Source organism: Clinocottus analis, unplaced genomic scaffold, assembly GCF_023055335.1.
Source record: "Clinocottus analis isolate CAN_PGR_092001 unplaced genomic scaffold, fCliAna1.0.p SCAF_4, whole genome shotgun sequence".
Taxonomy (NCBI): Eukaryota; Metazoa; Chordata; class Actinopteri; order Perciformes; family Cottidae; genus Clinocottus; species Clinocottus analis.
Window position 1 is genome coordinate 2,894,069 of NW_027176153.1, and position 17,802 is coordinate 2,911,870.

Genomic DNA, 17,802 nt, shown 5'->3' on the forward strand with positions numbered 1-17,802 from the left:
TTTGCATCACGGCCGAGGGTCTCTGGAAGTCTCCCTGAACGGCCTGAGCGCGCTTAACGCCGCCGCCATTGTTTTCTGTGAGAAAAGCGGGTGTTACACTCTTGCGCGTTTTTCTTTTTTTCTCATTGTGAAGTCTAGTGTTTCACCAACAGATCGTGATGGTACATGGCTTTAGGTTGACCTGTCAATCACCTCGTAGCCCCGCCCCTAAAGCGTCCTCTGCTTTATGGTCTGTTTGACTCTAAATGACCATAATTTACTAAATGAACATCATGCTGTATAGAAGAAGACTTGAAACTAGAGATTGAGACATAAACTCATGTTTACAATGTTTACTGAGGGAAAACATCAAGAGAGAAGTAGAGTCACTTATATAGACTTCTATACAACCAGAGGAGTCGCCCCCTGGTGGTCAGGGGGAGCAGCTTTAACACATGAAGCATAGACTTCTATACAACCAGAGGAGTCGCCCCCTGGTGGTCAGGAGAGAGAATGCAGCTTTTCACAAATGAAGCATAGACTTCTATACAACCAGAGAAGTCGCCCCCTGGTGGTTAGAAGAGAGAATGCAGCTTTAACATATGAAACATAGACTTCTATACAACCAGAGGAGTCACCCCCTGGTGGTCAGGAGAGAGAATGCAGCTTTAACACATGAAGCGTAGACTTCTATACAACCAGAGGAGTCACCCTGGTGGTCAGGAGAGAGAATGCAGCTTTTCACAAATGAGGCATAGACTTCTATACAACCAGAGGAGTCGCCCCCTGGTGGTCAGGAGAGAGAATGCAGCTTCAACACATGAAGAATAGACTTCTATACAACCAGAGGAGTCGCCCCCTAGTGGTCAGGAGAGAGAATGCAGCTTTAACACATGAAGCATAGACTTCTATACAACCAGAGGAGTCGCCCCCTAGTGGTCAGGAGAGAGAATGCAGCTTTAACACATGAAGCATAGACTTCTATACAACCAGAGGAGTCGCCCCCTGGTGGTCAGGAGAGAGAATACAGCTTTAACACATGAAGCATAGACTTCTATACAACCAGAGGAGTCGTTAAGATAATGTTCATACTTAATTGATGGTTGCCAAACAACAACAATAACAAAAAAGACGGGGCGAACTGAAAAAAAAACAACAAAAAAAACGCTGATCAGGCCCTTTCACAGGATCGATGACTACCTCGTGCTCAGGTGCAGAAAACACTGTCGTCATGCGTTTGACCCCGGAAGGGCCGAAGGGCTTTGACCGCTGTGCCAGTATCAGTTTGTCCCGACGCTCCGAGCGGTGCGTTTGAGTGCCTCTGTAAACAAAAACGCTGGAACGTGTCCGCAGACGCACACGAGCAGATGATAGTGTACCGGTTTAGGGGAAAAGGACACGGCGGTAGCACCGCACCTGACCAGGTGAGCGGCTCCAGCTGCCCGTGCACAGACACAGCGGGCTGATCCAGAGATCCACAGGACAGGAGGAGACGCCGGGGGGCTCCGGTTACGAGTCGTGCCGATGACTCGGCAACACCCAGGGGGCCCCCAGGATAGGAAAAAAGTACACAATGGGCCCCAGTGTGCAAGACACATTGACACAACCTGTCCTCTTCCCCGCCCTCCCCTCCCCCTCTCCTGCATCTACATCTCTTGTTCTTTCATTCTCTCACTCGCTGGCGGAGAACAAGGAATGTTAATTAAAGGCTGTGAGAACCGGGGGGAAAGAAAGAAAAAGGAAAACCAGGAAAAAAGCCCCGTGGGGATACAAGAGGGGGGGAAAAGATGGAAAGATAGATTTTACTGGTCGGTAACACAACGGCGTGGGGATGGAGGGAAAAAACATAGGCCGGGAAATGAGCGAGGAAACAAAAAAAAGATGGAAATCTACAGCGCGGGGGCGGCAGATGTTTGTTGTGGGCGGTGGAGTTTACGGAGTATTTGCTGCGGCATGATCCATCATATCATAACTAGGAGAGGTGGAGAGGCGTCATGTTTTCAATAACACACTTGAGCAATGCACACAAATGCCCACCCGCCCTTCTAAAATTACATTTACATCAGGAATGCGGTGGGCGTAGCTTTATGGATCTGAAGCAACCGTACGCATGTCACGCATTGCACACGTTTAGTGTGTCTGCATGTGTGTTGTGTGGAGGAATGCGGCCGTGTTGCCTCGCACCGAACCAATTACAGGAAACTAAATGCTATTAATTGTGTGCTAACAAGAGTGGAGCACGAATGAGCCCAAATACACACAACATGAGGACTAAAAACCTTTTAAAAAACAATCCACCTCCGTTCTAAACCCTCTGTAACTTTGTTCTGCTTCACTTTAAACAAAGTCAACCTTTGCAGAGAGAATGTTCACATGTTGTGCGATGGTTTTGTTAGAGTTGGACTTTACAGCTGCATCATTTCAAACTAATAATCATCCTAAAAGTGTTGTTTTTTTAATAGGCGGACCTGAAACCTTTTCATTTCTTTCTGTGTGTCGTCTTCATTTCCTCTTAACCAGAAACACGTAGACTGATATTTACACATCTGAACAACATCTCATATGTGTTACTTTTATTATAACACCAACATTATTCAAACAGCCCTAGTGGCTGCAGAGACACACACTTTATAGTTTGAGTATGACATTTTAGAGGAAAGGGCCTAAAAATAGGTTGGTTTTTATAAAAGGTCCCGTTCTCTTAATGTTTTTTTTAATGTGTTTTTCCCAGTTAGATGCCTTAAAGATATCAGTGTATTTAACGTTTAATTCTACCATTATAAAATATGTCAGTTAACGCACCCCCTGGTGAATTTAGAAGCTTTTACCCGTCTTTAAAAAACAAAAACACAGTCTAAATGAGATGACTAGATGTCCTCTTTCCGCTCAGTGGAGGAGACGTGAGGTCATGTGACCGCGGCGAAGCTCCTTTATTGGCTAAACGTTAGTTTTTTATGTTTGCTGCCGCGTGCACACCGAGAGCAGTGAGTCATAGTCATACTTTACCTTCCAGTTGGCCAGTTCCAGGAACTCAATCATCTTAATGAAGCCTCCCATTAGGATCCCTGGAGAGAAAAAAGGAAAAAACAAAACCTCTCGTTTTAAATATTTCACGCCCTCGTATGAAACTTTCAATGCAGCCGGAAAACAGCCGGAGTTCAAAAGCGCTATTTTAGTGCTTGAAACGAAGAGTGCACACTGGGTATTGTCTTAGTTTTGGTCTTTTGAGAGTCGCCCGCTGGCCTCAGGGCCAAAGAAAAAAAAAAGGGGGGCGAGGAAAACACAAAAGACGTGTAAAAGGGACAGAGAAAGACGGAGATAAGACGGGAAAAAGAAAAGAAGCATAAGCGGCGTGTCCGACCCAGAGGTGCGGGGCAGATGGAAGTGGATAAGAGCCGAGGAGGAAAACACACACAATGAGAGAGGAAGTGAGGAGGAAGGGAGAGCCGTCCTTCCTGATCTGTAAGCAGAGCGTTATCTCTCTTCAGCAGCGCTACGAGGAGGAGAAAAGGCCTTCAGGGTCAAGACCAGGATGGAGAGAGAGAGAGAGAGAGAGAGAGAGAGAGAGCAACTACACAGACACGTAACGTAGAGGCAATGGAGGTAGAGGTGGAGGAAGCAAAATAAGTCATTTTCTTTTTCTTTTCTTTTTTTTTTGACACAGCAAAGCGATCTTGGCTGCAGCTGGGTTTGCACATTTAAAAAAAAAACAAACACATAGTTTACTTAAATAATTTAGTTCCGCACACTTACAGCTAGTGTTTAGCTCCCTGCTGGGACACACACACACACACACACACACACACACACACACACACACACACACACACACACACACACACACACACACACACACACACACACACACACACACACACACACACACACACACACACACACACGGAGTGTTTTCTGGAAAAGTGTCAAATCCGTTCTCAACATTCGTTTCCTGTACGAATGTTAACCAAAAAAAAAATAACTGGATTTCCCAGAAAGCTCTTTTTTTATACACTTTGTCCATTTAGCTTCTGTTACTTGAACAATAACATCCGAAATACACACAGCAGTGTTTATTTGACTATTTTGTCAGTTTATGTCTGCAGATTTATCTTAAATTCACCAATATAAACGGCATTTATTACTAAAACATGGAGAAAATAGCTGTTAACAGTATTTTCTGATGTATGGAGAGATACAAAGAGATGTCATAAATTCCCTCTTTAGAAAACTTTGACTCTAAGAATTATATTAATCTAATAATTCCTTATCGGGTGCAATACGCAATACGTTTAAGTACTTTTATACACATTCTTATTTTTATGCCATCTGCATATTTAATATTCTTCTTACTGTTTAATTTAGTTTTTTACTTATTCTACTGTTTATTTATATTGCTTGATTTTTATCTTCATTTCCTTGTGAGCAGTAATCCTGTAATCCTGTAAATTGAACTTTTATCAAATGTTTGTTTGAAAATGTATGACAATGAGCTCATATCTAATGAGATAATGCCACATTTAAACACGTAATGTAATACCAAAAAGTATTGTCTTGATGTCAGTAATGAACTGGTGAGGTTTCATGGCGATATCCAGGCGTTACATGTTTTACCCCATTCACCCACGCACTCACCGAGGGACACGACGGCCACGCTCTCCGGGAGGAAATGCAGCTTGAACTTGATGAGCAGGTGCACCAATATGATGCAGATACCTGGAGGGGGAGAGCAAAGAAGAAAGAAAGAAAATCAAATTGAATATTAAGGGCAAATCTGTCCGTGCCTCAAACATCACGTCACATGAACTCGGATCAGCCGACAGAAATAGCCCTCGCATCAAAAACTGTTACGATCCACTTCTCCGGCTGCTTTTCCTTGACGCAAACTACTGGAGACTGGACGGCGACGTCTGGAGAGAAACCACGCGGATCGGACTTTATTCCTCACACACACCTTGTTCGTGTTTGGAAGTGTTTGAGTTGAATACACTCGCGCGTAAATGACTACAAAGCGAGACTGCGGGGTGTCTGAGACTGTTTGAGAGAGATAATTGCCCCCAATTTGAAAAAAACCACAACATTCAGCTGTGACAGTACAATAGGCATTTGTTTGTATATCTACGTGCTAAATCAGTGCTTAAACACATTAGCATAACTATGATAACAAAGCCCAGAGGCCACGACGGAGGAAACGTAAACGAGAGAAGTCTTCAGCCGAATAGTCTGCGGCGCTGAAGGCCGGACTGTTTAACCAGGAGGGAGACGTTAAGTTCAGGCCCAGATAAAGCTCATCATGTTCATACGGTCTCCAGGAAGGGCTATTTAGGACTAATGTGTGGTTTCTATATTGTACTCTTGTTTATTGATCGCTCCCATCTCAGTCAGACCACTGATGAGAGGGTATTAAAGTTACTGTGAAGGACTTTTAACTGCTCATAAAACAGTCTCAGTGTAGTCCTGGTCCTCGTGAGTCTCAATGTCGTCCTGCTCCTCTCGAGTCTCAGTGTAGTCCTGGTCCTCTCTAGTCTCAGTGTAGTCCTGGTCCGCTATAGTCTCAGTGTAGTCCTGGTCCTCTATAGTCTCAGTGTAGTCCTGGTCCTCTATAGTCTCAGTCTAGTCGTGGTCCTCTGTAGACGTCCATCAATAAACAAGACCACCAGAGAGAAGATGGTCTGGTTGTATAGAGTTCTTCTTAAAGATCCTCATTGAAGCCACCCGGTCGGATTCTGGTGAAACCAGATGACGTCATGCAGGTTCACCAGAACCTCCTTGAGCTCAGACTCCAGCAGAGACCAGTCCACTGTGGACTAGACCCAGATCCGGCTTCACCTGCAGCCTTGGACCTGTACCTCCCTCCCTCTCTGGGAGCCGACACCACGCTGCTGGAGACCCAGGACGTGTTACCGGACCCCCTGGAGGGAAGTGGGGAACCACGGGAGAACCAGAACCAGGCTCGAGAGGACCAGACTGTCAGAACCCTGCTGCAGTAAAATGCAAGGTTTTCTAAAGGGACCCTGGTGCTCAGAGACACTACCACTTTAGTCCACAGGGGGCGCCAGAAATCAACACAACGTGAAAGTTCCTTTCGAAGACAAATTACTATAATTTTCTTCATGTTCTGCTTCTTTGCAATGGAACGCGTTGGTGCGTTAAAAGGTTTGATTCAAAAGGACATAACGTGGTTATGTTTCTACAAAGTGAGTCAAATGAGTAACCTTATGCATAATTTACCAATTCCTTACAGTGGTAAACATGTGACTTAACCTGCTGTGACCTGAAGTGCATAATGGACACGTTGTGTCTCAAGAAGCTCTTCGTGACCTGACGCATAACAGCCTTAATGTATAGCCACATCCGTCTCCTTCCTCTATCCACCTCCCTCATCCTGAAACCTGTACATTTGCATCATTAGCCGTTGAGGTCAACGCTATCCATGCTGCGATGCAGAGAGAGAGAGAGAGAGAGAGAGAGAGAGAGAGAGAGAGAGAGAGAGAGAGAGAGAGAGAGAGAGAGAGAGCGACTACCAACCGATAACCAGCAGGCTGAAGAATATGGTCAGCCCGCTGGACTGCTCTTCTTCCTGGGCCTTGACCCCCGTCTGCACGGGCAGGATGGGCTTGGCGGTCGGGGGCGCCGGGGTCGTCGGCTTGACGGCGGGCGTCGTGGAGCGGAGGGTCTCGTTGCTCGTGCTGTCGGTGTCATTGGACTTGCTGCAAGGTGACAGTAGGAGGGGAGGGGGGGGGGACGTCGATCAGAGTCAGAATTGTCTGCCACGTACGTTGAACATGCAAGGAATGTCTTTCTGTATAGAATGATGTTCCATTGTGATGATTGACTGAATAAAACACACACAATGTGATTCGGTGAAAGGTGCATAACAATAAAACAGACATAGGATAGAACAATAACACATTAAACTTAACTTAAACATTAAAACAATGAACATAGAGCCATAATCGAGACATAATGTACATATACATACAGTAGCTAAACAACAACCAGATAGCAGTAGTTTAAAACAAGTATACATTACAAAATAAAAGTGGCAAGTGTATTTCAAAGCTCTTTTTAGCAATACAATAATACATCGGATTAGTTTTATTTTGACATCTAACCTCTTGATATTAAAAAGGTAAACACAATGTAAGCTAGTAATGTCTGTCCGCCCTAAAACCTTCACTTGAACCTCACTTACTTTAATATTTAAAAAGGTTATAACACCTGAATACACTGGAGAGACTCAAATAAAACACCTGGCAGTGACAAGTCAAGGTGATACCTTTTTTTTTTTTTTCAAACCACCCTGATGTTCCATTTTTAAGCTAGCTAGCTAGCCGCATTGGGGCTATGTTAGAGCCCCAATACGTAAAAGTAAGAAGCACTGAAAATGGACATTTGTTTGTCTTCCCACCCGACAGACGGTCCTTCCTTCTTCTGGTCGGTTGAACCGTTTCCATCTTCTTTTTCGTGTGTTGTTACAGTTTTCGGGTGTTCTGCTGGAGCACTCTGGTGGTCCACGTCGCCGTCGTCTCTCACGCGGACATCCAACGGGGTGTCGCTCCCGGCGCGCGCTGGCACGCACTTATTTACGAGTAACAACACAAAGCAAAGCAACACAACTTCACGGTGAACGCCTCTCATTCTCGAGCCGGGGCATTTACACGCAAAAGCGACGCGTTGTGAGCAAAACAAGACTTGAAAGTTTCATGTCCACGGCGCTGTGTGCTTTCTGTTGACATCCGTGCTCTGCGTCCGGGTGACGAGATGTTTGCTGGGAAATGTAGTCTTTTATGTTGCGCGTGAAGAAAAGAAGAGCAGGGACAAAAAAAGGATGCGGTTTGATGAGACTATAGTCAAACTAATGCATATAGTATGTGTCACAATGGATATGATTTAACTTTCAAATGGAAGAAATAATAAGTCAAGGGGTCACAGTCGTCCTTGTGTACTTCATTTCCCATGAGCCATTGTATATATATATATATATATTAATATATATAAACACACACATATATATGCCCTGCAAAATAAACATCTGTAATAAATGTGTGTGTGTGTGTGTGTGTGTGTGTGTGTGTGTGTGTGTGTGTGTATGTGTGTATGTGTGTATGGTGTGTGTGTATACCCGCTCTGACAATCGTAAATAGCCTCTTTAATTTGCCATATATATATATATATATATATATATATATATATATATATATATATATATATATATATATATATTCTTTAATTTGCCATATATATACACATATATATATATATATATATATATATATATATATATATATATATATACATATATATATATATATATACATATATATATATGGCAAATTAAAGCCATATATATATATATATATATATATATATATATATATATATATAATTTGCCATATATATATACATATATATATATGGCAAATTAAAGCTGTATGTGTGTGTGTGTGTGTGTGTGTGTGTGTGTGTGTGTGTGTGTGTGTGTGTGTGTGTGTGTCTGCGTGTGTGTGTGTGTGTGTGTGTGTGTGTGTGTACTAGCTGGCACAATAGATAAATAGCCTCTTTAATTAGCCATAAAGCAGCTGTCTGGTGTGCATCTCATTGAGTAGCTAGCTCTAAAGCAGCTCTCTGCACCGCCGCTCTTTCGTCGCAAAAAAGGTGTCACCTTTTCTTTCGAGTCCTCGCGACGGACGTTGTTAACGCGGGCGCGTGCTCGTTCTCGTCGGTTGCCGTCAACGCCCACTTTTCGGTGGTGTTGCTCATTTTGCGGAGAGCGGCAGCGGCAGTAGCAGCACCCCCATTCATAGGGAGGCAGGCAGGCAGGCAGGCAGGCAGGCGGGAGGGCGAAGCGCAGGAGCGGCCACACACCACCACCAACCACACTACCGACACCGCCGACACCGACGTAGTGAGCTAAGCCGGAAGATGGTCACTCACTGAAACCAAACCAGACCCGGAACCCGAACCCCCTGTCCCCCACGGGAATGGATTTGTGACCGTCCGTACTGTGAGACTCGAAGCTGCCGCCGCGGAGGTAACACGCCGACTTCCTCGTCGCTCCTCCGCCGCTCCTCGCCATCAGCTTCGACCGCAGACCGGCCACCTCCGCTCCCGCTCCCACTCGGCTCGGCTCGGCTCGGCTCGTCGAACCCAGGGCAGACCGTGGACCCCGCTTCGTTCCTCCGGGCATCTGGACACGTTTCCCCCCTCCACACTCAAAAGAAAACCCCAAAACGTCGGCTTGGAAGATTACGTGAAAAAAACGTCTCCCCCCCCCACCCCCCTACTCCTGTGTGTGTGTGTTTTTTTGCTGCCTGTATGATGCCGACACATTTGCGGTTCCGGAGAAGGTCATTCCTCGGGCTTTTATTCCTGTTTTCCCTCTCCACCTCCGCGCTGTATTTCATCTACTCCGCCCCCGGAATCGGTGAGTGAAAACCGGCCTGATACCTCAGACATTGGGGGTGGGGGCAGTGTTGTTTATACGGGTGTGTTGGGTCATGGGTGCGTGTGTGTGTCTCGATCTCTCCCCCCCAATCGATGATGATGGGACTCCTGCTGGATGCTGGAACAATATCCCATAATAGCCATGTACCTGGCCGTGGTAATAACAGTGCTTCTGATGAGCTGTTAGCAGGCCCAGCAGCTATGATTATGATGCGTTCAATGGCAAAATATAGTAATTGGGGCTTTTTTGGCGTAGGGGGGTTGATTGTGAGCATATATCACCGCTGCCTGTTTTTTTTGCGGGGGTGGGTGTGTGGGTCAAAGGTCACGTGTTGAGGTATGCATGGATTCATGGAGGGAGGAGGGGGGGGGGGGGGGGGCTGGTCGACGTATTTTTAGTTTTAGAAGTCAACCTGAGCTTGATGACAAATCCATTTCCTGACAACACTAAGTCACATGCAGGTGTGTAACACCACGTGACCTGCACCCCTCATTAATTAATTAAGTGTCTCATTTCCTCCCTTTTGTGTGTGTGTCTCCTTTTTCTTCATATGCGTGACATCACCTCAGTCTTTACTTGAGCATCTGGGGCCGCAGCAGCCCAGATGTTCATTGCCTCCTATTTTGGGCTACCCCCCCCCCCCCCCACCACCACCACGTGACACCTAAATATCATTGGCTTTATTGTCACTTATCTTAACACACAGTTCTTTATGATAAAACATTGAACTTTCACCCGGCTCGCGGCCTTGACTCCGTGCCAACCCTGGAGTCCGTTAGTCCACTGGAACCAGTTTTCTTTTTTTTACTTTGCTGACACTCGCTGATCATGCCACCGCTGGGTGCATATCCTGTTGTGCTTGCTGATCGGGCACATACACGGTTTGGCAAGGCCGGACTTTCTCGAGACGTTATCTCAGACCTGCCCACATTACAAGATTACAGGTCGCAGGTTAAACCAGGTGGATGACATAAATTTAAACATGAGAAACACACACACACATACGTACGTACATACATACATACATATGTACATTGAAGGAAAACTAAAAGTACTCGAGGGAACGAAAGTACTCAGTTAGGTTTTAGTAAAGATACTTCATTTGGTTTGGTGTAACTATGACCACAGAACGTGCATTGTTGTATTTTAGGGAACAGAAATACAAAATTAAGGAAATATGTGTTTATAAAAAACACAAACTGGTTTAAGGAAGTAAAAAACACTTAGTCTTCATTAGAAAGTGTTTAAATTGTTCATGGTTACAATTGATTTGTACGCTAAAAGCGTAATTCACACGGCCGTTTACAGTACATGGAACATAACTGTTTTGAGGAGTCGGGGCTGAAACTATGCACATGAGTCATGTGTGTGTGTGTGTATGTAGTTTACACAAGAAAGTCAATGGGCTGAACTACACTAACAACCAGGAGGCGAGGGCTCGCCACAAATAAATCATATTGAAGTAACGTTCGTGTTTTACAAGTGCAGCATTTTCTAAACCATCAAAGAGCGAGCGTTTTGTGACGGTCCCCTCCCCTTACACATCGAAATGGGGGTATTGATCCATTCACGCTTTCCAACCCCGTGTGTTTGGACAACTTAATCAATAATCAAGATCAATTCTCATGTGCGAGAACACGTTACCAACGGGAGTCGGTAGCCCTGCGCGGGTTTCCAGTAACGGAGAAACCGCGAGTGTGGAACGAGCAAAAAAACAAAACACATCGTAGAGTTACCGGGAAGAAAAATAATCATTCGCTCGATCAATATTTTCGGTATCGATGGTGTCTGGTGGCCGGCCGGCTGCGTCCATCCTCCTGGGCATGGACTGTTGTAGGCCTGTAATGGCCACGTGGTTTCACTGAGGAAGAGGAGTAGGAGGAGCGGGAGGAGGAGTGGTGGGTGAACAAGGACCAGCATGCACCAGTCCATTAATTATAGATGGTAACCAGGAGCTTGTGCTAAAAGCAATGGTTTAGTCTTTTTACACCAGCGGCGAATAGCGGCAGGACGTTGAGACATGTGTTGCCTTTAGGTAGCCCCGCCCCCTAAAGCAACCCCTTTATTATGGTCTGTTTGACTCTAAATGACCATCATTTACTAAATGAACATCATGCTGCATAGAAGAAGACTTGAAACTAGAGATTGAGACATAAACTCATGTTTACAATGTCAAGAGAGAAGTAGAGTCATCTATATAGACTTCTATACAACCAGAGGAGTCGCACCCTGGTGGTCAGGAGAGAGAATGCAGCTTCAACACATGAAGTATAGACTTCTATACAACCAGAGGAGTCATTTTTATTAGAGTATCTCTCGTTTTGTGCTTCGTTGCAGGGTTTTACAGGAAGTAGCTGCCTCGGATACGACATCCGAAAAATATTTTTTTACTTCAAGCCGGTTAGATGCGACGGTTCCTCTCTTTCAGTTTTTCTGCAAAGCAGAACAAAAAACATGTATGATGCTGCCTTTAGCCTCATGCCTTGTAGAGGATCTGAGAGTAGCTGAACATAAAGACATTATTAAACAGAAACTAAAAGTCCATTTATTCAGTCTGGCTTTTTACGTTGTGTTTATTTATTATTGTTGTTTTTTTCATCACTGTTTTTATGCTATGTCTCTAGTATTCATACATATTTAGTATTAATACAGTAAAAAAAAAAAGAACAATTATCATTTGAAATTTAATTTGGGCTCCATTGACGTCTCTTCATCTCTTTATTTCCACCTTGTTTTCGTCTCCATTAATAATTTGTGTTGCACTTTGAACTGCGTTTGATGTGTTTTGAAAGGCGCTTTATAAGTCATGAGTTCACAATAACCCTCGCTTCATTTCACCAACAATGAAACTCGGGCACTCCTGGCATTAAATGTGTTAAATGCACGATGGCAGCCACACACACACACACACACACACACTCATGGTGTGCACAGACTGGCTGAAAGGAATCGTATAGGACGGGGGACACTGGAGGAGAATCAGCAGAACAATTCAGAATTAGACCGGAGGAGGAGGAGGAAGAGTAAGAGGAGGAGTAAGAGGAGGAGGAAAGGGAGCTGCTTTCCGTCTGCTGGTCTGCACAACAGGGAACCCATCCAGAACACCTGAGCAGGGCTTCCTAGGTGGTTTCAGAGCAGGATGCCCCAATTTCACGGCTTAGACAACCTCCCCTCCCCCCCCATCTCGCGCTCTCTCTCGCTGTCATCATGTACTCGTATGCTCCGACGCCCCGGCCTCTATATGTTGGCCCCGAGCGTGGATGCTGACTGAGGCAGGCTGGGGATGTGCATGGGCACAGCTGGGCCCGATCGCTACAGTTTATTTAATTAAAACACAAAAGAATCCCACCGGAGCGAGAGCTGAGGGAAGACACAGGCTCACACACACACACACACACACACACACACACACACACACACACACACACACACACACACACACACACACACACACACACACACACACACACACACACACACACCTCTACATCCGGTGGGAGCGCAAGGAAGACAAGAAGGCAGGTGCTTCCCCAGACTCACCCTCCCGTTTGTGTGTGTGTGTGTGTTTGTGTAATATGTACCTGTGTGTACGTCTTCGTGTAATGTGTGTGTGTGTGTGATATGTACATGGAAGCACCAGGTGTAGTTCTGGGTGTAGTCCACCGGTTGGGCAACATTGGGCCCTGACGGCGTTGCCCCGTCAGGTTGCTCCACAGCGTGAAGCAACGCTGAGGTGAGGACACGCCTGTTTTGTAAACAGTAACGTGGGCTCTTTCTCTTGCGACCTCGCGTCGCCTGCGCATTCCTCTGCAGTTTGACGCCCGGCGGTTCAAGGGCCGCCGGTACAGGCGCCCGCCTCCGATGCAAATGCCGAACCAGAGAGCTTTTGGAAGTGAAAACGCACTTCCTGCTCACGTAATCTGCAGGTGTCAACAAGTCGCTCTGCCGCCATCGGCCGATGAAATGCATCAACAACACAGACGCGGCAACGCGTTGCCCCGGAGTAGAGAGGCCGATGTTTGCACTGGAACCAGTTTCACATCCACGTCGTGTGTGTGTGTCTGTGTCTGTGTGTGTGTGTGTGTGTGTGTGTGGTTTTACGCCTTCATTGTGGTGCTAGATTTTAATTCTTTGGAACTAACTTTTGTGTTCTTTTGCATGACACATGATGTCGGTCCAGTAGACTGTATTATGTATCATATATAGATATATATTATTTATCATATATAGATATATTATAGTGTTATGTATCATATTAAGCTGTATTATAGTATTATGTATCATATATAAGTGAGTCTTCGTTCTCCAATAAACCCGCATGCTGTCATTTCACATCTTCTACATTTCACATGTTTTACATTTCCAGGCTGGTTGTTCATAAACATGCGTTCATGATACGTTGATACATGATAGAAAATATAAATCATCAAAGTTCCCCAGAGAGGTATTTACTGATGTGTGGTTATTATTTTATGCATTTTTCTTTTTCTTTTTTTCTTTTTACAATCATTGTCTTTTCAGTTTCTACAGTTACTTCAAAAATTTAAATAAAAAAGAATAAAACATAACATAGCATAACGGCTAACTAAACGAACAATCAGACTGAGGTAATCTACCTCCATATTGAACCTGCTGTAACAATTAAATATTTATGAATATTGTGCACTTCCTTCTTCGAGGGGGAACTTCGTCAGTTTACATTTTAACAATATTAAAGAAAAAAGGTATAAAAGAAAGAGAAGCTTTTGCTTTTGAATGACTAACGGTGCCTGAAGAGGAACGGCAATCTTCTTTAGCTTCCTCTCCAGCTGATGTGATGTGATCTTTAGCTTTAGCTTCTATTTTTATCTTTCCAACCTGTTTTTACTGCTGCGTCTACTCTGACATCCTGGATTCATCCTTCACACACCTCCTGTAGACACTTTCTGTCTCAAACTTGCTTTCTCTTCCAAAAGATCAGATGATGGTTATTCAGGCGGTGCAGTTAGTGACAGTGTGGGATCCATGCTAACAAAGCGCATGACAGTCTACTGGAGCAGGGGGCGGGGCTTAGCGAAGGGTCAATTGAAAGTTGAACGCCGTCTCGCCGCCTCCTGACGGGATTCACGTGTGGATACTGGCGAGCTCCCTTTGTGCCCGGTTATCGCTGTCATGGCAAATGCTTCCCACGCCTCGCTGCTGCATCCACCGTGTTTTCCCAGGGCGTTTTTTTTTCCCTTTCTGGTCGCGCCCTCCGAAAGCGGCGCGTTTGTTTGCACACGTGTGATTGTCCTGCCACCCGTATGTCTATTTGCTTGAGCAGCCCACTTCCTCTCCCGATGCGCCGATCGGCCGCCTTTCCCCAGGAACCATTTGAATCCTAATTTGGGTAAAAGCTAGCGCTCGAGGCGGAGAGAGAGGCATTGGAGAACGAAGGGAGCTTGTCAAGATCAGACCGATTATGTTTGTTGGTATGCAGCTTGGTGCTTTGCATTAGCAGGAAATGAAAAAAGTCCACATGTGGCTGGCTTTAGCCTTGTGACGGACGGCATTGTTTGGATGTTAAACTGTTACCCTGGCTGACTGCAAGGGGTAAATCATTACCTTTTTGTTGACGGGGGGGTGACACGGTGGTTAACTCGCTGCACATACAACTTTTTGTTGAGCAAGCCAGACGGATTAGCTGGATCTGTCTGCGGAAAGATTAATGTTTTATCTTAATTTCGTTACTGCACGGCGTGGAGAAAAACAAATCAGTGATTTAACTGTTTATTAGGCATCACTGTGACACCGCAACACACTGCGAGTCATTTACAACGTCTTGATGCTACAAACTGGGAATGAAGCTGCATTCTCACTCCTGACCACTAGGGGGCAACTCCACTGGTTGTATAGAAGCTTATGCTTCATGTGTTAAAGCTGCATTCTCTCTCCTGACCACCAGGGGGCGACTCCTCTGGTTGTATAGAGGTTGTATAAATGACTCTACTTCTCTATTGATGTATTCCCTCAGTAAACATTGTAAACATGAGACCATAAAGCAGGGGATGCTTTTGGGGCGGGGCTACAAGGTGATTGACAGGTCTCTCCCGTGGCGTTGTCCGTTTCACAGCGTGTTTTCACTTCATAATAGTTGACAGTTGCCTAAAAATGTCTCGTTCGGCGTTCGGTTGTACCCTCTCATGCCACTTTTGGTTGCAAAAAAAAACAAGATGGCGCCAAACAAAATGCTGAATTTGAGGTTTCGAAACAGCAGTCTACTACGTCCACTTCCATGCATCCTTAGCTCTCGTGCGACGAATGATGCCGACGCCTCGCAGCAGAGCTTCTCCATTAGAGGTGCTCTCACAGCCACTGTAACGCTACACCCGCCTTCTGCTGCTTAATTGATCCATCCCGACAGCTCGATCCAGCCTCTTATAGCTCGTTTCCAGAGGCCGGGGATGGATAGTAGGGGTGAGATTCCATTGTGAGTGAACCAGCGAGGTACATGATGATACATTACGCAGCTTCTCCACAGTATTTAACTCCTGTAAAGGTACTTTATCTCTCGTTGAACAATTAAGTATGAAAAACTGAACTGAGCATCAGCGGAGGGGGAAAACGAATAAAAGCTGCACAGCGAACCAGACGCTCAACTGGCTGACATTCCTCCGGCTGGAAGCGCTCGGGGTTTCTGCCGCTTTGACATTTTCACTGCGGCTGCCATGGCTCCCCGAGGGCAACCACAGAAAACATGACATCTCCGTTGCCACGCTAAAACCCCAGAGGACACGGTCACTGCGGAGTCACTCGAGAGTCTCTTGAGCGGGACATCTTGTACACCGGGTTCGACAGTCACCTGGAGGAGCCATGCAGTTTTGAAATGGTTATTTCCAGACATGGAAAAGCGATTGAAAAAATAAAATAAAATCCCCAAAGTGTATTAAAAGTCCTGTAAATGTGTTATATTCATGTGTTCATGACGTTCATTTACGCTGAGTTTGACATAATGCATCTGCTTTTAAAAGAAAGAGGCTCAAAATATAAGCAGCATACAAACAGGCATCTTTTTAAATGTTTATTCTTTTAATCAAACTATTGTCTCTCATTCATTTGAGTCATTTGAGGTTTACTGTATGCTTTGAATCCTCATTGTTAGTTTAATGCTACATTTTATCACTTTTTACTGTTTACACACAGATTTCACACAATGTTTGCCCATGCACATTTGGTTTAAAGTTATGAAATTTGGTTAAAAGTCATGGAAATTTGGTTTTAACGTCATTCAATTTGGTTTAAAGCAATGGAAAAGTCATGGAAATTTGGTTAAAAGTCATAGAATTTGGTTAAAAATCATGAAATTTGGTTAAGTCATGGAAATCCATTGGTCAAAATGTGCATGAATCCTGCCGTCAGTAACGTCATCCCAACCAGAACACACAACACACGGGAGACTTATTACATTATACTATAAATAACAAGTGTTTGTTTTCTGCTTTGGTAGTCGGCCACATTCCTGTCGTAAATGTGAGCGCTCAGTCCAAGGACATGTGACTATAAATGCTCCTATTAACAAAGGAATTTAGTTAAACATCAATAGAGCGGGAGTTCATTGCACCTTGTGAGTCAGTCAGAGGCACGGGCGGCAATCCTCTTACGGCCTTTCGCTGACCGTGTGACGCCTTCGCCCCGTTACACCAACCCCGAACGGGGTTTGTAGATTGAGCAGGAACACCGGGCGTCACCGCGGGGAAAGACAAATAAAAAGGACGCAGATGACACCATCCAAAACAATCCTTTCTCCGTTATTGCGGAAGACAACATGCCACACTCGACTGATCGCCTCGCTTGTGAAGAAAATCACTTCATCCGTTGTTGTTCTAAGGCGATGCCATTTGTGGATTTTCATAATTCTGCCACGGCTGATGGCGGGGAGGAAAAACAAAAGATTAGTCCCGATCTAAAACGTGATAACTCGCTGTCCGAGGATCCATCGGGGGATCAGATGGGTCAAACCCCGTGTTGTTGGATGCATTTATTTAGGAACAAATAGGGTTGCAAAATTCCGGGAATATTCAAAGTTGGAAACTTTCCACGGGAATTAACAGGAATAAACTGGAAATTTTGGGTTAATTTAACTGTATTTACCTTGTATAAGCAGACATGCATGCAAACATTGATAATACAACTTTTAAAAATGACATTTTTGACCTTTTTGACATTTTGTGAGTCAAACTTTATTCTATCATCAAACAACGAAAACATGAACGTTGAATAAAAAAAAGGTGTATTCCGTATGATCACCACCCCCCAACACAAATTTCTTTCTTTAGTGTTTTTCCCTGAATCCTTTCAGGTCTAAATGCTTCTTCCTGGACCTACATGAACAAGTTCACTTCATAGTTCATAATTTAAAA

At 44.8% G+C, this 17,802-nt stretch overlaps 2 protein-coding genes across 2 annotated transcripts in view; one reads left to right on the top strand and one right to left on the bottom strand.

The window, feature by feature from the left end:
- The window catches only part of slc9a8 (solute carrier family 9 member 8), a 25,130-nt gene extending 17,412 nt beyond the window's left edge, over positions 1–7,718 (bottom strand). The window contains exons 1-4 of the mRNA XM_068597534.1: positions 7,388–7,718; positions 6,505–6,686; positions 4,612–4,692; positions 2,986–3,044 (exon numbers count right to left, since the gene is read on the bottom strand). Of these exons, the coding sequence (XP_068453635.1) occupies positions 2,986–3,044; positions 4,612–4,692; positions 6,505–6,686; positions 7,388–7,617 (552 nt within the window). The 5' untranslated portion in view covers positions 7,618–7,718. The remainder of the gene's footprint in view (positions 1–2,985; positions 3,045–4,611; positions 4,693–6,504; positions 6,687–7,387) is intronic.
- Positions 7,719–8,736: 1,018 nt separating this feature from the next.
- b4galt5 (UDP-Gal:betaGlcNAc beta 1,4- galactosyltransferase, polypeptide 5) overlaps positions 8,737–17,802 on the top strand; it is a 30,637-nt gene continuing 21,571 nt past the window's right edge. The window contains exon 1 of the mRNA XM_068598198.1: positions 8,737–9,403. Coding sequence (XP_068454299.1) covers positions 9,295–9,403 — 109 coding nt within the window. The 5' untranslated portion in view covers positions 8,737–9,294. The remainder of the gene's footprint in view (positions 9,404–17,802) is intronic.